The sequence below is a fragment of the Chionomys nivalis genome, chromosome 3 (genome assembly GCF_950005125.1).
Source record: "Chionomys nivalis chromosome 3, mChiNiv1.1, whole genome shotgun sequence".
NCBI classification, from domain to species: Eukaryota; Metazoa; Chordata; class Mammalia; order Rodentia; family Cricetidae; genus Chionomys; species Chionomys nivalis.
Window position 1 is genome coordinate 80,197,543 of NC_080088.1, and position 21,900 is coordinate 80,219,442.

The 21,900-nt window shown below is 49.9% G+C and overlaps 2 protein-coding genes across 3 annotated transcripts; both read right to left on the reverse strand.

The window, feature by feature from the left end:
* Positions 1-187: 187 nt before the first annotated feature.
* Positions 188-4,530, reverse strand: Znf358 (zinc finger protein 358). Of its 2 annotated transcripts, none has more exons than XM_057763410.1 (2): positions 4,404-4,530; positions 188-1,982 (listed from the first exon to the last, which is right to left on the reverse strand). In XM_057763410.1, exons 1-2 carry the CDS (start codon positions 4,441-4,443, stop codon positions 253-255), a joined length of 1,770 nt encoding a protein of 589 aa, XP_057619393.1. In that variant the 5' UTR covers positions 4,444-4,530; the 3' UTR covers positions 188-252. The 2 variants fall into 2 exon arrangements, with proteins under 2 accessions (XP_057619393.1, XP_057619394.1); XM_057763411.1 differs by lacking the exon at positions 4,404-4,530 and adding an exon at positions 4,093-4,240.
* Positions 4,531-10,179: 5,649 nt separating this feature from the next.
* Positions 10,180-20,157, reverse strand: Saxo5 (stabilizer of axonemal microtubules 5). The gene is made up of 8 exons (XM_057765836.1): positions 19,605-20,157; positions 16,034-16,137; positions 15,837-15,937; positions 13,102-13,214; positions 12,913-13,022; positions 12,427-12,628; positions 11,310-11,395; positions 10,180-10,407 (listed from the first exon to the last, which is right to left on the reverse strand). The coding sequence occupies exons 1-8, from the start codon at positions 20,155-20,157 to the stop codon at positions 10,180-10,182; spliced, it is 1,497 nt and encodes a 498-aa protein (XP_057621819.1).
* Positions 20,158-21,900: the final 1,743 nt, after the last annotated feature.

The following is a 21,900-nucleotide window of genomic DNA, read 5'->3' on the forward strand; positions in this document are numbered from 1 at the left end:
CACCGACAGTGGCCAGACCCAGGAGAACAGTGGCATGATGCGTGGGAAAGATTGTGTGGGGCCTTGTATGGGAAGCTAGGAAGCCTAGAGGGTGTGCCTCCACCGATCTGGGCTCTGACCACACCCTCCACCCCTACCCGCAGTAGGAGAAAGCACAAAAGGCAAGCAACACACAGAGTCAGGAGGCAGGAGGATTTTACTATGAATATAACAGACACTTTCCCCAAACCACCATAGATGCCAGTGCCCCCTTTATCCATCGGGCCCCAGCAGTGCCCCTTCCTCCTTTACCCACTTGGGACTCTCTCCAGTTGGAAGGGCTGGGCTGGGACTGTTGTGAGTAGGAGAGCAGGGATTCATTTGGGACTTGGGGTTGGGGTCAGGACTGGGGACAAGATCGGGGGTTGGGCTGGCATCAGATTCTTGGTCAGGACTGGGTACCACATCAGGGTCAGCATCATGGCCTGGCTTAGGGTCAGAAGACAGAACAAGATCGGGACTGGAGACGGATCCTGAGTGGGTCTGGAGGATGGGATTTCGGAGTGAACCCAGAACAGAAGTAGGATCAGGACTTCGAGCAGAGCTGGCACCAGAACTGAGGTCCAGGCCAGATTCCAGCACAGAAACAGCATCAGGACCTAGGAAAGAGATCTGCCCTGGCCTCACCACAGAAACTGGGCTCAAGCCAGGCCCGAGGCCCAGCCCAGCTGCTGCCGCTGCGGCAGCTGCAGCTGCAGCTGCGGCTCCCTCGTGCACCCGCTTATGCTTGGTGAGGCTAGAGGCTTGGCCAAAGGCCTTTCCACAGAGCTGACAACGGTAGGGGCGCTCGCCAGAATGCACGTGGAGGTGTTGCAGGAGCGCCGAGCTCTGCCCAAAGGCCTTGGAGCAGTGTGGGCAGGCATAAGGTCGCTCACCAGTGTGGATGCGGAGGTGGTGCTGCAAGTTGGAGCTCTGCCCAAAGGCCTTGCCACAGTGGGGACAGCGGTAGGGACGCTCAGCCGTGTGCGTGCGCTGATGCTGGAGCAAGGCTGAGCTCTGCCCAAAGGCCTTGCCGCACTGCGGGCATGGGTAAGGACGCTCGCCAGTGTGGGTGCGCAGGTGTTTAAGCAGGGCAGAACCCTGCCCAAAGCCCTTGGCACACACCGGGCACTTGTGGGGACGAGGGCCACCATGTGTGCGCAGGTGTTGGGCCAGCAACGAACCATGACCAAAGGCCTTGCCACACACAGGGCAGTGGTGTGGCTTCTCCCCACTGTGGCTGCTGCGATGTTTGAGCAGTGTGGACCGCCAGCCGAAGGCCTTGCCGCAGGCAGCACACTGGTAGGGCCTCGCGCCCGTGTGGATGCCTCGATGCTGGGCCAGTGTGGCGCCGTGGCTGAATGACTTGCCACAGTCGGGACAGCGGTAAGGCTTCTCTCCACTGTGGGTGCGCCGGTGCTGGCTCAACCCAGAGCTGCGACGGAAGGCTCGCCCACAATCGGGACAGGAGAACGGACGAGGTGGACTTGCGGGGGCGGGAAGCACTGCTGGGTTTGTGGACAAGATTTCAGGGGTGGCAGTGAGGTCAGAGGGAAGGGGATCCACATCTGGAGCAGCCGGGCTGAGGGTCTCACTGCTTGGGTCCAGAACCAAGGGCACCGGGCCAATGACATCAGGATCAAGGTCAAAACTTGAAGACGTGGGATCCAAATCTTGGGAATCCGAGTCTGCCTTCCCCAAAATGGATTGCTGAGCTTCTTCTGCCTCTGGGTCCAGATCTTCAAAGCTGGCGTCCCCATCTTCTGAGACAGTATTGAGGTCTTCCGGCTCCGGCTCGGGGCTTTCAGAAATAGGGTCTGGATCTTTGGGACTGGGGTCCAGGTCTTCTGGGTCTGAATGGAGGTCTCCATAAAGTGGCCTAAGGCTCTTGTGGCCCGGATTCCTAACCAGGACGGAGCGCCTCATCCTAGAAGTGCAACTGCTTGCGGCTTCTGGCACAGAATCTGCAGTATGAGCACAGGAGATGGGTGGAGGGAGGTGCAGGGGAAAGGGGAAGCGACTGGCCCATGCCACACAAAAGTCCCTGCTAACTACATACAGATTTTGTTTTTGTTTTTAACCACAGGAAGAGTTCTAACTGGTGTCCTACCTAGGATTTGGAGGAGAAGGACCCTAGTGGGACATGCTGATAGTCTCCGTTTTCAGCTTAAACCTGGAGGGGATGAGAGGCCATCTTGGGATTTTGTTTTTTTTTAAGCAAGGTCTTGTGCAGCCTGAGTTGTCTTTCAACTCATATGTAACCAAGGATAACCTTAAATTTCTTATCCTCCTGCCTCAACCTCCTGAGTGCAGAATTGCAGGCTGTGCACGAGCACATTCGGCTTAGGTAGTCCTGGAATTCAAACCCAGGGTTTCCTGCACGGTAGGTGAGCAACATCTCCAGCCCCATCCTGAGCTCTTGTAGGAGGGGAGCTTGGGTCTTATAGAAGACAGTTCTAAGGTCTGACACCCTTAACCTGGAGAAAAGGATGTCAGGGTTCTTTGTTCCTCATGAGGTCATGGTCTGAATTCTTGCCCCACCTTGGAAAGTGGTAGATCAGGATGTTCCTGATAGAGAGAACTTGTGTGGTTTGTCCTGCAGAAGCAGAATGGGTGGTGGTAACGCTGAGAAGTTAATGATAGCTGGTACCCCTTCTGTGTCACAGTGAAGAATTCTAGACCTCCCAGCTTGGGTGGGATATATTATCTCCTAGACAGAAGATCTTTGGTGTCTATTCCCTAAGCTAGAGGACACAGGAGAGGAGACCTGAGCTAGCTGCTCAGTACACACCTGTAATCCCAGCATTTGGGACGCTAAGGCTGGAAGATCTGCACAATTCAAGGGCAACCTGGGCTACAAAGTAACAGTTTTCAAAATTAAGGAGAGTGAATAAATACATGGGTCTTTTCTGGGGAAGGGAGTGCCCGGGGCACTAAGAACTCCACAGCCAGGAGGGAGGAGAGAGCAGTTAATAGATCTATTTTCCAATTGGCTAGAAGATTGTGCATTTAACCCCTTGGTGAAAACAATAGCTGGGCACTGTGGGGTGATGGAGAAAACTGGGGGTGGGGGGGTTTCGACAGGAGAAGGTAGAGGAGTAATGTCTCCAGGAAACTGAATGCCTGAGCCCCAGACTCAATGATTAGTGTATGAAGACTGTGTTAAGGGGAAGGCAAGGGGGGCAGATTGGGAGAAAGTAAGAGAGCTCTACCTTGGGGCTCGGGGAACTCTTTGTTTGTTGGGCTGGATTCCTGGGGATTAGGAAAATCTACCCAGCCCCAGCCTCACAGCCAGGAGACTTACACAGAGGGGTGCTGAGTTCCCCTAAAAACTTCTCTACCCAGGCCCCACTGTTGGAAATTAGCGGGCAATACTCCCGGGAGTCCTACCAGATTTCTGGGAGACAGGGGACTTTTAGATTGTTTGGAAGGAAGCAGTTTCACGAACTCCCATCTTGGATGGAAACTCCCATCTCTTAGACGAGGGAGAAGGCAGGTGCACCCGGATCACCTCTTGGGAAAAGGGGCTTCAAAGAACTCCCAAGACTGGGAGGTGGGGGATAACAATTGGGATTTTTTTTCCTGGGACCCTTGAGGTAATACTACACCTCCCCGCTGCACACACACACTATGGAGTAAAAGGCCTTTCTTAAGTCCCACATCGGAAGAACAATACCCCAGGCTTTTCTTGGTTTCCAGAAAGAAAGCACCTCCACCCACCCACCATCACCTCCTGAAGCAAGGAGGCGTCCTGCCCTGCAGGACCTCAGAGCTAGCGGGCGCCTCCACCCACCCCAATCTCAGGCTCACAGTGGGGGGGTTGCGGGTGGCCGGGGGGGGGGGCGGTTTAAATGCACTAGGCCTGAGCTTCTTGGGACCCCCAGTCTTCCACCGCGTCTGCCACCTTGACTACCTAGCTCGAGAGCTGGCACCACGCACTCGGCGATGGGTGCATATAAGTAGCCCAGAGCCGCGCCCCGCACCCTGCTCTTAGTGTGGGGGCCTCCTCCCAGCCACCTCCCCCTTTTGCCGAGTCTTTCCCAGTCTGCCCGATTCGCTCTCGGGGTCACTCACCCGATGCCCCTCGCCCCTGCCCGGCCCAGCTGCACCCGCGCTGGCCAGACGGCGTCTCCCCGCCCCAGGCTCGCAGGAAACCCCACCGCCCACCAGCCCCGCCGGCGGCCCCCTCGGCCCAGCGGCCCCGCCAGGCGCTCCCGGGGAGCGAGAGGGGCCGGCCGAGGGCCGCTGCGGGAGCTGCTGGGACTTGTAGTTCGCCCGCGCCCTCGGCGGCCGGCGCCATCGCTGCCCCCGCCCCCCGGGCCAAGTCTTTGTCCCGGCCCGGGCCACCCCGGCCAGCGCGCGTCCAGTCTTTGTCTGCGTCCTACCAGCCCGCGCCATCCTGGCACGATCCCTCCATTCACCCATGTGCCTCTTTCCGCCCCTTCTCCGACTCTGATCTTGACACTCTCCATCTGTATCCCTGTCTGTGTCTCCATCTGTACATCTCTCTTCTATTCTGTCCGCTCCTCTCTGTCTCTTTGTGCCTTCACCCCCTTAAAAAAATTGTTTGATTTAGTGTGTATTAGGGCCGTGTTGCTCATGGGAAAGGAAGTTGGAGGACAACTTGCAGGCGTCGACTCTCTCCTTCCACCTTATAGATCCCAGGGACGGAACCATGGTTAACCTGTACTTGGTGAAACAATTCTCCTTTCTTCTTTTCTTTCTCTGTTCCTACTAGGCTCTCTCTTTTTCATTTTTCAATTTCTTTGCCTCTGGCCCGGTCATTTTCTGTGCCTTTGCCCTCTTTTGTTTCTGCCGGCCTTTGTCTTGGTCTTTTGCCCATTTTTCTATCTTGGTTCAAACAACAGCTATCCAACCACATAGGCACAGGGAGGCTCTGAGAAGCCCTGCAATTTAAAAAGTGTTTGTCTTTGCTTCATACAGTATTATCTCAAAAAGTTTAGGGCTGCCGGGCCGTGGTGGCGCACGCCTTTAATCCCAAAACTCGGGAGGCAGAGGCAGGCGGATCTCTGTGAGTTCGAGGCCAGCCTGGTCTGGAAGAGCTAGTTCCAGGACAGGAACCAAAAAGCTACAGAGAAACTGTCTCGAAAAAAAATAAAGTTTAGGGCTGTCAAAACAGTTCAGTGGGTGAAGGTCTGTGGTGAGACTGATGGGGACAGAGAGGTGACAGTCCGTAAACTGCACGCTGCAGAAGCTTAGGGATCAAACCTCTGGCAATGATGTGGAAAGACAGACTTAGTGGAGGGCAACCACAATCCTAGATTTGAGGTGACAGAGGCAAGAGGATCCAGGGACTCACGGGCCAGTCTAGCTGAATTAGTGGTTCTGGTTTCTTTGAGGAACTCTGTCTCAAAAAGTAAAGTCACAGGGCCAACAAGGCGGTTCAGTGGGTAAAGGTATTGGCTCAAGGGTCCTTAGACCTGAGTTAAATTCCCTTGTCCCCACATGGTGGAAGGAGAGAACTGTCTCCTACAAGTTGTCCTCTGTCCTCCACATGCAAGCCATACATACCCCACCACATAAATAAGTAAGTAAGTAAATAATTGTAATCTAAAAAAACAATCAAGATAGCCTGGCTGTGGTGGTACACTCCTTTAATCCCAGCACTTGGGAGGCAGATGCAGGCTGATCTCTGAATTTGAGGATGACCTGGTTTACAGAGCTAGTTCCAGGACAGTCAGGGCTACACAGAGAACCCTTGTCTCGAAAAAACAAAAAACCAACTATAATAAATAAACAAACAAATAAATAAATTCCATATAAATAAGGAGGTGCACAATTGAGGACGACACCTGGAGTCAACCACTGTACTCCACACACACGTATGTGTGCAGCCCCCCCCAGTTGTTTGTTCATAGAATCCTTCACTACCTTTAGGAAACTCTTTCGTCCCCTGTCCCCAGTAGTAAAGTCTGAAACTTCCATCTTCTCAGCCTCCTATTCTAATGGCAGGTCAAGAAGCTGGAGCAAGTGCTGATTTTGGGAACACTGACATCGTCTGTCAGCCAGGATTAAAGAAGGCTATAGGGCAAATTTTACGACTTAGACACACCTCCCTCCACCATAGAGAATGAAAACAAGCCCTGGGCAGCTGGCAGCGGGAAACAGACCTAAGCATAAACGATGATCACAGGGTGAAAAAAAAAATGGTACAGCAAGGCCACCCTCTGACCATATCTGAACTAAGATAGACATGAGATAGGCTGAAACCAAAACAGTGACCACAACCCTTCTTTACCCCATAACACAAATGACTGCCTCTGTCTGCCAGCCACAGCCCACATTCCATTTTCAATCCTCCCACAGCTCTGAGATAAGAGTTGCTGGAATCCCAGCCACAAACTGTACCAACCATAACTGCTTCAATTTCCCTTAAAGCTACCTAGCGCAAGTTCATGCCCCTCCCCCAGAAGTCTCCCAACATCCTCTGCTAAAAAGAGTCCTCTTTCGGCCTGGGATCTTTCTCGCTGAACACAGAAGCTTGTGTCCCTCCCTGCTTTTCTCCCTCCCTTCCTCTACATGTAGCTCAGGCTGACCTCAAACTCACTATATAGTTGAGGAAGGCTACCCTGGGCTAAATGAGACCCTTTTTCAAAAATATAGAAGCAAAAAACAAGACAGATAGACAAAAACTAAAAACAAAATGCCCCCCAAACAAAACCAAAATAACAGAAATCCCCCCTCGGAAAGAAGAGGACATTGAAATGTGGAGCTCTCTCCCTCCACCATGTGGGTTCTCAGGGTAGAACTCAAGTCTCCCCAGTTGGCCACAAATTGGACCTGCTGGGCCCATCTCACAGGCCCTTTCAATCTTATGGCTTAAAAGTCATATAAGATTCTTGCACACATTCTTTGACAAAGAAGAGATCGTTTCTACTCCATGTGAAATTGGTGAGCTGAATTCTCTGTCCACACCAAATGATGAAGGTAATGAGGTAGAGATAAAACTGGCATTATCAGAGATAATCGAGGTGGATTCTAGCTGCCCCTTCCTCCTGACAGATTAAATACTCCCTGTCCACAGAACCTAAGTATTCCTTTCAGTAGTGAGAGCTCACTACAGGCTTTAATTAACCCTTGTTAGGTTATGACTTTCAACTAGATAGATGGTCTGGTCAGACGTAGGTCTATTGCTAGGAGACGAGAACCTAGAGGGAAAAGATTGTGGTGTGGCCAAGCATGTGGTGTATACCTTTAACCCCAACACTCAGAAGGCAGAAGCAGGCAGATCTTTATGAGTTCAAGACTGGCCTGGTCTACTCTAGGCCAGCCAAGGCTATAGAGTGAGATCTTGTCTCCAAATAAACAAACAAAAACAAAACAACAAAACAAAAACATTATGGTGAGAGCCAGAAGGATGACTTTGTGGGTAAGGTGTTTGCTGCCAAGCCTGAGTTTAATGTCCCCCCTTACCCACATTATGGAAGGAGAAAATCAACTCCTACAAGCTGTCTTCTGACCTCTACCCAAGCAACACAGCACCTGTGCCCCACAACAACCTGCACTAAGTAAATGAATGTTTAAAAAAAAAAAAAACAAAAAAAACCAAACCATTGAAACTTTTAAAAAGCCTGGCATGCTGGTACCCACCTTTAATTCCAGCACTCAGGAAGCAGAAGAAGGCAGGTCTCTATGAATTTGAGAACATCCTGGTCTACATAGATAATTCCAAGCCATTCAGGGCTACGTAGTGAGATATTGTCTCTAAAAGGAAGGGGTGGTGGTCCCTGAAGAAATGGCTTAGTGGTTAAATGCATTTGCTGCTCTTACAGAGGACCAGAGTTCAATTCCCGGCATCCACATAGAGTAATTCACAAATACCTGTAACTCTAGCTCCAGAGGACAGGATGCCCTCTTCTGGTTTCTGTGGACATAACAAAGACGCATATAAATAAAATAAATATTTTTTAAAATTAAAAAGAATTAAGACCTGAAGAAGTCTGGACTGATACTGTCCCGGAGTCCAGGACTCTTCACCACACTCAATGTTCCTGCTCAAAGCCTTTGTACGACACTAGCCATTTTCTCTTCTTTATAGTAAGTACTTTAAAGACTTTCTAAAAAAGATTTAGTCATTTTCTCTTTTTTCTAGTAACTACTTTAAAGACTTTCTTTAAAAGATTTAGTCTGTTTTCTTTCTTTTTTTTTTTTGATTTTCGAGACAGGGTTTCTCCGTAGCTTTTGGTTCCTGTCCTGGAACTAGCTCTTGTAGACCAGGCTGGCCTCGAACTCACAGAGATCCACCTGCCTCTGCCTCCCGAGTGCTGGGATTAAAGGTGTGCGCCACCACCGCCCGGCAGATTTAGTCATTTTTATATGTATGGGTGTTTTGTCTGCATGTCTGTATGTGCTCCACAAAGAAGCAAGTGCCATAAGGACCCAGTAGAGGACATCGGAACTGAAGTTAAAGACAGTTTAGGCAACATATGGGCCCTGGGAATTGAGCCAGCGCTCTTAACTGTTGAGCTACTTCTTTTCTTTTCTTTTCTTTTCTTTTCTTTTCTTTTCTTTTCTTTTCTTTTCTTTTCGGTTTTCAAGACAGGACTTTTCTGTGTAGCCCTGCTGTCCTGAAAAACTCACTCTGAAGACCAGGCTGGCCTTGACTCAGAGATCCACCTGCCTGTGTTTCCCAAATGCTGGGATTAAAGGAATACACCACCACTGCCTGGCTGATTTTTAACTTTTTAAATTATGTGTTTACATGCATATCTCTGTGTGTGTGTGTGTGTGTGTGTGAGAGAGAGAGAGAGAGAGAGAGAGAGAGAGAGAGAGAGAGAGATCAGTGCATTCAGAAGTCAGAAGTTGGGGCACTGGGGCTCTGGGGGCTGGACTCACAGGTGGTTGTGAGCCACTAGACGTGGGTGCTGGGAATAAAACTCAGGTTATCTGCAAGAGCAGCCAGGGCTCTTAACCACTGAGTCATCTCCAGACCCACTATTCATATTCTGTGCGTTATTCAAACATCAGAAGAGCTGGACGTTGGTGGTGCACGTCTTTAATCCCAAGAGTCAGAGGCAGGTGGATCTCTGAATTCAAGGCCAGCCTGATGTGCAGAGAGAGTTCGAGGACTACCAGGGCTACACCGAAAAACCCTGTCTCAAAAACAACAACAACAAAAAATCAAAAGAACCTGTTCAAGTGTCTTTTTTTCCCTCATGCTTGGATCTTGTTCTGTAAAACTGGTACTCACCATGTAGTTCATAAGGCTCACACTCTCCATCCTCTTGCCTGAGTCTCCAGGTGTGCTCCACCACACACAGCTGCTCAGGTGTCTTGGTGACATCCTTCTCTCCAGCACAACCCTCTGTATTAGTTACTTGTCTCATCACTTGAGAAACTATCTAATAGAAGCTCACAGTTCAGGGTTGTGGAGATGGCTCAGCGTTAAGAGCACCCATTGCCTTCCACAAGACCAGGATTTAAATTCCAGAACCTACATGGTGGCCCACAACCATCTGTAACTCCACTTCCAGGGGAGCCAAAGTCCACTTCTGGCTTCCACAGGCACCAGGATGTCCATGGTGTGCAAACATACATGTAAGCAAAATACCCACACACTCTAATAAAAAAAAAGGAAGACAGGAAGGCGGGAAGGCGGGAAGGAAGGAAGGAAGGAAGGAAGGAAGGAAGGAAGGAAGGAAGGAAGGAAGGAAGGAAGGAAGGAAGGAAACTTCACAGTTTGAGGGTGCCATTCATCACAGTGGGAGGGCAAACTGACAGGAGCTAAGGCAGCTGGTCACATTGCCTCCACAGTCAGGAGGCAGCTGGCAGTGAAGAATGCTGGAGCTTAGGACACTTACTCCTTGTTCAGGCTGGAACCCTAGACCATGAAATTGTGCCACCTATATTTAGGGTCTTCTTGCCTTACTTATCTTAGCCTAGAAACTCTCATGTGGACATGCTCACTGGTTGGTTTTCACGATGATTCTAAATTCTGTCCAGGGCAGTGAAAATGGCTCAGCAAACAGACGCCTTGCCACAAAATTTGGTCCTTGGGGACCTGAGATGGTGAAAGGAGAGAACCAATTCTTGCAAGTTGCCTTCTGACACCCCTCTCCCACTGTGGCAAATGCTCAAACACAAATCAATGTTTAAAAAAAAGTGAAGATAAAGCCTGTCAAGTTGACAATCAAGTGATATTTATTGCTGGCTCAGGCAAGGGTACATTGGGAGTTGGGGGCTCAAAGGGTCTACTTTCTGTCCCCAGCAGCCCACGTTTTGGGGCGTGCCCAGTGACACATGGCTCTCCTGAATGTTACTTAGCTTCTGTACCAGCGGGCCCTGGTACTTGAAAGGAAACTGGTCTTGATACTGGGTGGAGAAGAAGCGCTGTCCACCCAGAGGGGGCTCTATGTGGTTGTATTTGCACTGTGAAGTCAAGGTAGGTGATTTGTCAGACAGCCTCATGCTTGCTGACTCACCCTGGCCACCTCAAGATCTCTCTGGGGAGGGCATTGGAGGGCGAGAAGTCGCTCAGCACTGTACGCTATGTGGGAGGACCTGCGTTCCATCCCTGGTAGAAGAGAATTGACTACTGCAAGTGTCCTCTGACCTTCCCATGTATACCATGGCATGTGTGTGCCCATGCATTCACATACATGCACACACACACACCCCTCTAAAATAAAATGTCACAAAAATTAAACGATGGGGACTGGAGAGATGGCTCAGAGATTAAGAGCACCAACTGTTCTTCCAGAGGTCCTGAGTTCAATTCCCAGCAACCACATGGTGGCTCACAACCATCTAGAATGAGATCTGGTGCCCTCCTCTGGCCTTTAGGTATACAGGCAGACAGAACACTATATATAATAAATAAATAATAAATCATAAAAAGTTAAATAAATAAAACCATTTTTTAGATAGCCCCTAGAATGACCCCAGGACTTTGGATGGTCTTAGGTGGCCTCTAAATGAACCCTTCTTTTGAGATTTAAACCAACCTGTCTGGTAATAAATGTATCTGAGTTGGTGTAGACTAGAGAGTTGGGAGAAGCTAGGGCTAACCTTGAAGCTGGGTTGTCATTAACACGACCTCTGAATTCTGAGTGGTAGTGCATGTGTGCCTGCAACCTCAGCCCTGGGGAGATGGAGGGAGGGGGTCATCTCAAAAAAATAAAAAAGACTCTTAGCTTGATCCTCAGCTTAGCTTGACAAAATTACTTTCAGCACAGGTTGACCCTAGCCAACTTGACTGTGATTCTGAGACTGGGGTTGACATTAGTCTGAGGGGTGCTGATGGGGGGATGTATCCCCTCCCTCTGACTCACCTTCTGTAACAATTCTTCCGTGATAGTGGCTCGAACTATTCCATGCGGCTTCATCATCTTTTGGTTCGTGGTTAAAAAGTCTAATTCTGGAGATTTGGGTTTGGGGAAAGTTGGGGAGCAGAGGAAACGAATGAGGCAGGATATGAGGAACTAAGGGTGGAAGATTCAGGGTTCAGGGACCTATGTTGAACTGAGGCAAAGACAGTGTGGAGTGTGAGCAGGATTAAACCAGAGGAGTCTGAAGGGCGGGGCCAGCGTCTAACAGAAGAGGAGAGTTTAGGGATGGATGAGGGAGAATAAGGGGGATTGGAATTACACATAGTTCGCATAGTCCAGGAGATGAGAGTTGTCAATCCAAGATGGAGTCAATTCGAGATAGGTGGTGGTACTTTGAGGGGCGGAACTTTGGGAATGGGGCGGGGCTTTAGGAAGGGGGATGAACTTGGGGGATGGGGATGTGGCTTCCAGAGAGTTATGAGTCCAGCGATGGGCAGGTCTTTGAAGATAGAGTAAGATTTCTAGACATAAAAAGTATTTGATGGCACACGACTTTAATTCCAGCACTCGGGAGTCAGAGGCTGGTGGATCTCTGAGTTCGAGGTCATCCTAGTCTAAAAAGCGAGTTCCAGGACAGCCAAGGCTACACAAGGCTACTCAGAGAAACCCTGTCCGGGGAGGTGGGGTCGGGGAAGAGAAGCAAGTATTTGGAGGTAGGATTGGGTTCCCAGGATCGGAGCTTTCATTTACGGGTCGGGCCCATGGGAACTTGAGCATGTCCTTGGAGATGAAGAGTGGACTTCAGAGGATGAGCAGGTGTGTGGGAACGAACAGGGAATTGGGGCTGGCGGGGGGGGGGGCGTCTTTAGTACTGGCGCTGTGCTTTCATATGCCGAGGGGGGGTCTTTAAGAATGAGGTGATGTTTTCAGCAATGGACAAATCTTCCAGGGACAGAAGCAGATCTTTAGAGTTGGAGGAGGGGGTGGGGTGAGAGGCGGGGAGTCAGGAAGAGACGGTTTTTAGTGAGGTGAGGCTTTCAGTGATGGACCGTGCTTCCAGGAACTAGGGAGGATCTTGGGGATGGGGCGGGGTTCTCAGGAATAGGTAGACCACACTCACCACCTGTGCCCTCAGGCAAGTTACTCTGCAAGAAAGAAAAGTTACGGACTCTCTGTTTTGGCCTGGTGTCCGGAGGGCAGTAGGTGGAACCCGTGGAGGTTTGGAAGAAGTCTCGGAGCAGCTTTTCTTCTCCAAGGGTCACGTGATGCTTCAATTTCTCATGGGACACATGTCGCCTTGGAGGCGGAGTCACAGGAGGCGGCTGTAGGAATACAAGCTTCTAGGGATCTCTGGTCCAGGGGCTCCAGCACCGAGAAGCAGTCGCGTGGCGTGGGTAGCTCCCACCCTCTGGGTTCCAGATGGGCTTAGATTTAATTCGGTTATTGTATTTTACAGACAGAACCATTGTGGCTGATACTGGTGCGTGTGTGCGTGTGTGAATCCCAGGGCCTGTGGTCTACACTGAGCTTCACCTCTTGTTCTGCCTTTGAGACCCGCTTCCCCCCCATGAGAGCACACTGGCACCTTCTCCCTCTTCCTGCTGACCTCACCATAGAAGAACTTTGTGGAGGTAGCAAGGCTGCCAGGGCCAGGGCACCAGTTTCCTTCCAGGATGTGCGACTCTGGGGTCTTATCATGGTGAAGGACAAAAGGCTCTGCTGGGGAGAGGTGTGTCAGTGGTAGGCAGCAGACACAAAAAGAAGCCAGGGATGGAGTACACACACCAGTTCTCACCTGGCTCTCGGGGGTAGAAGTGGTCGTTCATGGTGGTCCTGTCATGGAACATGCCGTCTCCAGGACCAATGCTCACCCGGTGGATGTGGGCTGCAGTCTGGGCCTTGTCATACCTCAGGCAAAGTAAGTTAGGATCAAGGTAGGTCCTCAGAATTTCCAGGAAAAGTGATAGGGGCAGGTGAACCAAGGCTGAGCCTGGGGTGCGTCAATATTTGTATAAGTTTGTGAGACTGTCTCAGTCTGTAGTCCCCGCTGGCCTGGAACTCACAGAGATTTGCCTGCCTCTGCTTCAGGAGTTGTGTTGGTTAGTGGTCAACTAAACACAAACTGAATCACCCTGAAAGAGGTTCCCTCAACCTAGGAATTGTCTCCATCAAATTCCTGTTCTTGTGGTGTCTGTCTGAGGGGATTTTTTAAAATGGCGTTTTCTTCATTGATGATCGATGTGGGAAGGGCTGGCCCCTGTGGGTGGTGTCACCCCTGGACTGATGATTCTAGGTGGCTTACAAAAGCATGCTAAACCAGCCCTGGAGAACAAGCCAGTGAACAGCATTTTTCCAGGGCCTCTGCTTCAGTTCCTGCCTCTAAGAGGTTCCTCCTTGAGTTTCCTTGACTTTCCTCAACGATGGACTGTAACCTACAAACCAAATACTTTCCTTCCAAGGTTGCTTTTGGCCTCTGTGTTTATCGGAGCTGCAGAAGCCTAAGCAGGACAGGAGTGCCAGGATTAAAGGCATGTGACACTCTGCTCAGCCTTTTTATTTTTATTAATTAATTATAAATTTTATTTATGTTTTTGGAGACAGAGTTTCGCCATATAGCCCTGGCTGTCCTGAAACTCACTCTGTAGACCAGGCTGGTTTGTCTCTGCCTCCCGAGTTCTGGGATTAGAGGTGTGTGCTGCCACCGCTGCCATCACCTGGCTATTTTTTTTGGGGGGGGGTGGTTCAAGACAGTGTTTCTCTGTAGCTTTGGTTCCTGTCCTGGAACTAGCTCTTGTAGACCAGGCTGGTCTCGAACTCATAGAGATCCGCCTGCCTCTGCCTCCCAAGTGCTGGGATTAAAGGTATGTGCCACTACAGTCAAAAAAAAAAAAAACAAAACAAAACAAAAAAACAGGGTTTCTTACTAGCTATGGAGCCAGTCTGGGAACTTGCTTTGTAGGCCAGGCTAGCCTCAAACTCACAGAGATCCACCTGACTCTGCCTCCTGAGTGCTGGGATTAAAGGTGTGCGTCACCACTGCCCAGCAACACGTGGCTATTTTTAAAGATGATTGTTTTATGTGTATGAGTGCTTGCCTGTATATATGTAAGTGTACCACATGTTCCTGGTGTTTCTGATGCCCATGAAAGTCAGAAGATCTCCTTGAATGGGGATTACAGATAGTTGGGAGCCACCATGTGTGTACAAGATATCAAATTCGGGTCTCCTGTCAGAGCAGCAAGTACTGTTAACTGCTGAGCCATCTCTCCAGCCCTTATTTATTTATTTTAATTTATTTATTTTGAGGCAGGGTTTTAGTATGTGACTTTGGCTGATCCAGAACTATGTAGACCAGGCTGGCGTTGACTTCACAGTGAACCTCCATTCTCTGGCCCCCAAGTTCTGGGATTCAGGGCATTCTCCTCCATACTCAGTTTCCCCCTCTAAAAAGAATTTTTTAAATTAAATGTGTATGGGTATTTTGCCTGCATGTATATCTTTGCACTGCATTCATACCTGCTGCCTAAGGAGACAAGAAGGCATCAGGTCCCCAGGAACTGGAGTTACAAACAGTTGTGAGTTGCCATGTGGGTGCTGGGAATCAAACTTGGGTCCTCTGGAAGAGCAGCCAGTGCTGTTCGCCAGTGAACAGACCACCCTCCCTGTTTTCCCAGACAGAGTTTGTTTGTGTAGCTCTGGCTGTCCCTGGACTTGGTCTGCAGACCATGCTGGCCTCAAACTCCTAGAGATCCACCTGTCTCTACCCCTCGAGTGCTGGGACTAACGGTGTGTGCCATCACTGCCCAGCTCTTTCCATTTGCTTGTTTTTAAAGATTTATATTTCATTTTTATTTTACATGCATGTGCATGTGTCACATGTGTGTGGAGGCTGGCAGAGGCCAGAAGGTGGTGTTGGATCTCCAGGAACTGGAGTCATAGGCTGTTGAGAGCTACCATGTGGGTGCTGAGAGCCAAACTCTGGTCTTCTGCATAGGAACAAGAGCTCCTATGCAGCTGTGGAAACATCTTTCCTTCTCCTTATTTTTGTGTGTGTTGTGCTGCTGTACATGTGTTGTGCATATACAGGCTGTGTGCAAGTGTGAGCCCGACTGTGTGTGTGTGTGTGTACCTGTGCTTCTTCCATGGTGCACATGTGGAGGTCAGAGAAGAGATTATGGAAATCAGTTCCCTCCTTTCGCTATGTAGATCCTAGGGATTGAACTCAGGTCATCAGGCTTGATGGCAAGCGCCTTTAATCACTGAACCATCTCATTGGCCCCTGCCTTATTCCTTTGAGAGCAAGTTTCACTGATCCTAGAGTTAGGCTGGCAGCTGACACACCCCAATGATTGCCCTGTCTGTGTGTACCACACCCTGGGGATGATGGGCACAGGGCCACAGGCAGCTTTTTAGGTAGGCGCTGAGGATTTGAACTCATGTCCTCACGTTCATGCTGCAAACACTTTTCCATACTGAGCCCTCTCCCCAGCCTCCCACAGGGTGCTGACAGCCAACTGTGGCCTTTCCTACCTGTGTGGTGGCAGCTCCTGAGGTGTGTACGTCTGTTTCACGTATGAGCATAAGGTGCTGTAGCCAACCTTGCTGTCTCCTAGGTTCACACTGGAGGAGGCCTACGGGCAAAGAAGGGTGGAAAGGTGGAAACCACCCTAGCTGCCATAGCTGTGCCCTCCTCCCGCCCCAGCAAAGCCAGAGCCACATTGATTTACCCTCTTACACATCAAGGCAGGTGGGCCTGGGAGGGCCTGGAACTGATTCTGGTAGGACGTGCCTTCCTTTCCCTTGTAGTTCCACTTCAGGGGATTGGGGCCCCCTAAGGAAGAAGAGGAAGGTAGTGGGAGAGAATGGGGCTGATTCTCTGCAGCCTTAAGGCCTTCTAGGAAGGTAGTCTGAGCAGCCTTGAGCATTCTAGACTGAAGGATATCTGCAAACTATCCCCCAAAACAAAAACAAACAAACAAACAAACAAACAAACAAACAAAAAAGGGCTGTTGAGATGGGTTGGTGGGTAAAGGTGCTTGCCACCAAGCCGGATGACCTGGGTTAGAGCCCCAGGTTTCACCTGGTGAAAGAAAAGTGTCTCCTGCAAGCTGTCCTCTGACCTCGTACTTGAACCCTGGAACATGTGCACATGCATATAAACACAAGAAACATAAGATAAAATAACTACCAAGGCTTAAGACAGGCATCTTGCTAGGCTAAGTCCATTTTCCTTAGGGACTCATGTAGTCTGGTCTCAAAAGTCACACAGTCGAATATGGCCTTGAACGACTCTCCTGCTCTTGCCTCCCTGCAGTGCTAACTTTACAGGCATGGTCACCATGCCTGGTCTCCTCTCTCCTTTCTTCTAAATATTTTTGTTTTGTTTCAGGGTGTTTGTGTGTGTGTGTGTGTGTGTGTGTGTGTGTGTGTGTGCATTGAGAGAGTATAGGAACTCGCAGTTCTCAGCCTTCTGAGTGCTGGGGTCAGGCGCCCACCTCAGGCTGAATTGGACCTGGTATTCTCTCACTCATCTTATGCCCTTGTGGTGCAGAGACTGGAAGTGGCCGGATAGAAATGAAGAGCACGGAGGCTGGACAGTGGTAGAGCACTTGCCTGGTATGTGTGAGACCCAGGAAAAAGAAAAGGCTGGGGAGATGCAGTAAAACATTTGTTTCCACAACCATGAGGACCCGGGTTGGGACCTCCAGAATTTGCATAAAAAGTCAGAAATGGTGGCACAAGTCTGTAGTCTCAGCACTAGGGAGGTGCCTCCCAGGTGCTTGCCTGCCAGCCGGAGCAGCCTATTTGAGGATTTTCCAGGTCAATGCCAGACCCTAAGTTCTGGAAGTCAGGTCCCCTCTCTCATTTAGACCTGAGAGTGTACATCTTAAAGTGTTCTCCATGGCCCATTGTCCAAGGGTGGGCTGTTCCCCCAACTCTGTGACAAGGAGGCAAGAAAACAGCAAAACAATCCAAGAATAAAAACATCATGTACTTGAGAACAGCTAGAAGGTGAGCCACTTGGAACAAACAGTATCACTGCTTATCCCATGACATAAAAGTCCCTGGGTGGGAAATGGAGGACATTCCGCCCTGGGAAGCTCACCGCAAGGAGACAGTTTAGTCAAGAGCTCCACCTGATGGCCTCAACTTCCAGTCAGTCAGCCTCCTCCATTCCCTTCCTCTCCCTCTTCCCTGTCCCCCACCTTTCTTCCCTCCCCCCACCCCTCTCTCCTCTGTAGACTAGGCTGTCCTGGAGTTTGCTCTGTAGAAGAGGCTGGCCTAGAACTCAGAGATCTGCCTGCCTCTGCCTCCTGAGTGCTGAGATTAAAGGCATGCGCCACCATGACGTCAGTTTTGCTGCATGTTTGAGCTCCTGTTCTGATGTCATTTCTATGCGCTCTTAATTCATTTGGAAGCCTCCCCTGTGAGCAGAGCCTCACTGCTCTGCCCCGGGAACAAGGGGGCTTTCCCAGGTGGTCTCTGAGGGATGCTCTGAACACCCAATAGGAGAATGTTGTACTAGATAAGGCTGGTTTCTACTGTGTCATCACTTGGTTTGTTTGTTTTTTTTTTCTGTTATTTTGACTTGCTATATACTAATAAACTCATTCATTCAAAACCGAAAGTATGGCTATTGTAGCTCATTCTCTTAACCCATAAAACACCCTGTTCCAAAGCAAAAGATGAAGATCCCAAGCTCTGATACTCAAGGTTGTCCTCTAAATTACATGATTGCACCCAAATCCCAGAATCCCAAAGTCCAACTCAAAGGGTATCTTTGAGTAACAGCAACTACGGTTGTACTGGAGTCATTGCCAGACAATTCCAAAACAAAACAAAAGTAAAAAGAAAAACCTAGGGCACCATACACACTAGTCCAGTGTTCTACCATTGAGGTATGTTCTCAACCTTTTTTTGGGGGGGAAACTCACCAAGTCACTCAGGCTAGACTTGAACTCATACTGTAGCCAAGGCTGGTCTTGAACTTCTCTCAGCCTCTTAAGCGCTTATATTACAGGCATGAACAATCATGCTCGACTTTTTGTTTGTGTGTGTTGTGTGTGTGTGTGTGTGTGATGTGTAGGTTTGAGAACAACTTGTAGGAATGAGTCCTCTTCTTCTACCATGTGGGACCTAGGAATTGAACTCAGGTCCTTAGACTTGGCTGCATGTGCCCTTTCCCAGTGAGCTGTCTCATAGTCCCTGGTACCTAAATTTCCTTGATATTTGGAACTGCCTGATTCTTTTGTGGGGTAGTGCTGCTGCTGTGCATGGTAGGATCTGGGGAGTGAGCCAAAAATTTGCAGCAATCCCTTCCCTTAGCTCCTGAGTGCTGGGATTGCAGACATGAGCCACCAAGTGAACTGTGGGATTTTTTGTTTTGTGTGTTCATGTGTGTGGGTACATGAGAATGCACATGCATGTGGAGGCCAGAGGTTGATGTCAGGTGTCTTCCTCAATTGCTCTCCATCTTATATATATATATATATATATATATATATATATATATATATTTTTTTTTTTTTTTTTTTTTTTTTTTTTTTTTTGAGACAGGGTTTCTCTGTGGCTTTGGAGCCTGTCCTGGAACTAGCTCTGTAGACCAGGCTGGTCTCGAACTCACAGAGATCCGCCTGCCTCTGCCTCCCGAGTGCTGGGATTAAAGGCGTGCGCCACCATCGCCCGGCTCCATCTTATATTTTGAGACAGGGTCTCTCACTGAACCTGGAGCTCTCTGATTCAGTTAGACTGGCCAGCAAATGGGGAGGTGTGTGTGTGTGTGTGTGTGTGTGTGTGTGTGTGTGTGTGTGTTATACTCCTGTCTCTTTCTCCCAACCATGCATAATGTAGGTATTAGGGGGGGGAACTTGGGTTCTCATGCTTACACATCAACCAGTGTACTGACTATCTCGCAGCCTTGTTTTATTTTTTGGAGACAGGGTCCCAGGCTAATTTTGAACTCACTATGTAGCAAAGCTGAACTCCTGATCTGAGTGAGCCTTTACTTCCCCAGTGCTGGGACGTTAGGTGTTGGCCATCATGCCTAGTTTATATAGTGCTCAGGTCGCAAACCAGAGCTTCATGAATGCTAGGTAAATACACTACCAACTGAGTAGTGTATTCTCAGCCCTGGCGGTGTTAGCAGCAGCATTTTTGGTCTCTACTGGGTGGCAACTAGAAGCGTTTTCCCTCTCCAAGATGACAAGTGGCCATTTGGGGTGTGGACGGGGGTAAGGGTGTAGTTTGTGAGGAGTCCCTGAGCGACCTTAGGTGCACTTGGCCAGAGCGCGCGCTCACCCAGGTGGCTGCTGGGCACACGGGGCTGAGGGGTGTCGTCGTATGGCGGGTAGTGTGCCTGGTACGAGGTGGGAGGGATGCCGAGCTGCTCCCTGTCGCCTAAGGGCACCGAGTCGCGATCGAAGATGAGGCGCGCCCCTCGGATATCTTCACGGGCGTGCGGCGGCAGCTCAGGCCAGCGGTAGTCAGAACGTGCGGTGGACAGGTTGAGACCGGTGCGCGCGTCCGCGTGCACGTGCAGGTTGCTGATCTGCATGGCTCTCGCGCGCTCCATTGTCTGCTCCCACCGCTCTTCCAGCGACTGCATCGCGGGCGGCGGCGAGAACGCGCGGCGCATCTCGGACACGCGCTTCTGGGCCGCCCAATGCGCTTCCGTTTGGAAGACCTTGGGGTGTGGTGGCGAAGCTGGGGGCCGCGCCGGGGTGACGGAGGAATAGGCCGGGAAGTCCCGGTGCGTCGTGCACTGCATAGTGCCATCGTGCAGCCGCGGATCGGGGCCCAGAGCGAAGTGTGAGGCCTTGAGGAACTCCAGGGACATCGGGCACACGGGCATCGTGAGGCCCCGGTGCCACCTGCGAGGGGCGAAGACAAAGGCCTGAACTCGTGAAACCGCCTCCTCGAACCCAGGACAAAGCTGCCTTTCAGTCCTTAGCCTGACCCCAGGAAGAGGAACGAGACTCCTTACTTGGCTCCTGCTGTGTAGGGGTATTGTACTGTACCGGCTAGGCTAGTTTTAGCTTATGTCAATTAGACATAAGCTAGAGCCCTTTTAGAAAAGGAACCGTCAGCTGAGACAATGCTTCACTGGACTGACCTGTGGCTCGCTCTTTCTTTCTTTCTTTCTTTCTTTCTTTCTTTCTTTCTTTCTTTCTTTCTTTCTTTCTTTTTCTTTCTTTCTTTTCGTTCTCTCTCTCCCCCTCCCCTTCTTTCTTTCTTTTTTTTTTTCTTTTCTCTATTTATTTTTACGTACCAATCCCAGTTCTCCCTCCATCCTCTCCTCCCTCCATCCTCTTCTCCCGCCCCGGCTCCCCCCCCACCGCATCTGCTTCTCATTGAAATTAAGGCCTCCCTGCCTCCCTTGGGGAGTCCAACTAAGAAGTGTGCTGGATTCTATAAGGCAGAGCAGGCCATGAGGAGCAAACCAATAATCAGAACACCTCTATAGCCTCTGCATCAGATCTTGTCTTCAGGTTCCTGCCTTGAGTTCCTGCGCTGACTTCCCTGGATGATGAACAAAAAGCTGTAAGATGAAACAAACCCGTTCCTCCCCAACTTGGTTTGGGTCATGGTGTTTCATCACAGCAATAAAAACCCTGAGACAGGTTACCCCCGTCATCAGCCAAAATAGATCAAGAGCCCTGAGCTTTTGTTAGCTCAGGAATGGAGACACACACATACATGAGTGAATACTTGAACATTGTGATGGGCAGTGAATCTGAAATCACATAGGAGGCAAGCCTCCAGGCAGGCCTGTGAGAGACGAGGTTGGAGGTTTATTGTGAGATGTACACTAAAAGTGACCTGAGCTCGGTCCTGGACTGGATAAATCAGCAGTTCTCAACCTATGGGTTGCCCCCCTTTTGGGGGTCAGGTCACCCTTTCCCAGGGGGTCACATAAGGCCATTGGAAAACACAAATATTTACATTACGACTCATAACAGCAAAATTACAGCTATGAAGTAGCAACAGAAATAATTTTACGGTTGGGGGTCACCATGTGAGGTACTAAGGGTCGCAGTGTTAGGAAGCTTGAGAACCTCTGGTGTAAATGCTAAAGTGAGTTGAGCACAAGTGTGGGTGGCTTTGCTTGTCGACTGCGGATGTCATGTGACTGGGCTCCTTCCACTTTCAGCTTCAGAGGGTCATCCCGCTGCTCGGCCAGCTGGAACGTGGAGCAGAGCTGCCTCCTTTGTCTTCCTTGATGTTCCTTGGAGACCCGGGCTGCCCATCAACATTTGCCCTCCCTGACTGAAACCTGCTATGTGCTCACATTGAACTCTTTAAAAAAAAAACTTACATTAGGTGCTTGATTCTATAGCACATGAAAGTAAACATAAATGAAAAGAAAGAAACGACATATATTGGGCTAGGATTCTGATACGTTGGCAGAATGCTTGCCCAGCATGCATTGGGTTAGAACCTCAGCACTGCATAAATCAGGTGTGGTGGTACAGGCCTGTCACCCCAGCAATCCGAAGGCAGGTACTGGAGGTTTAGAAAGTCAAGGTCATTTTTATCTGCATAGAGAATCCAAGGTTAGACTAGGCTACCTAAGATCTCAAAAAGAAGGAACCGG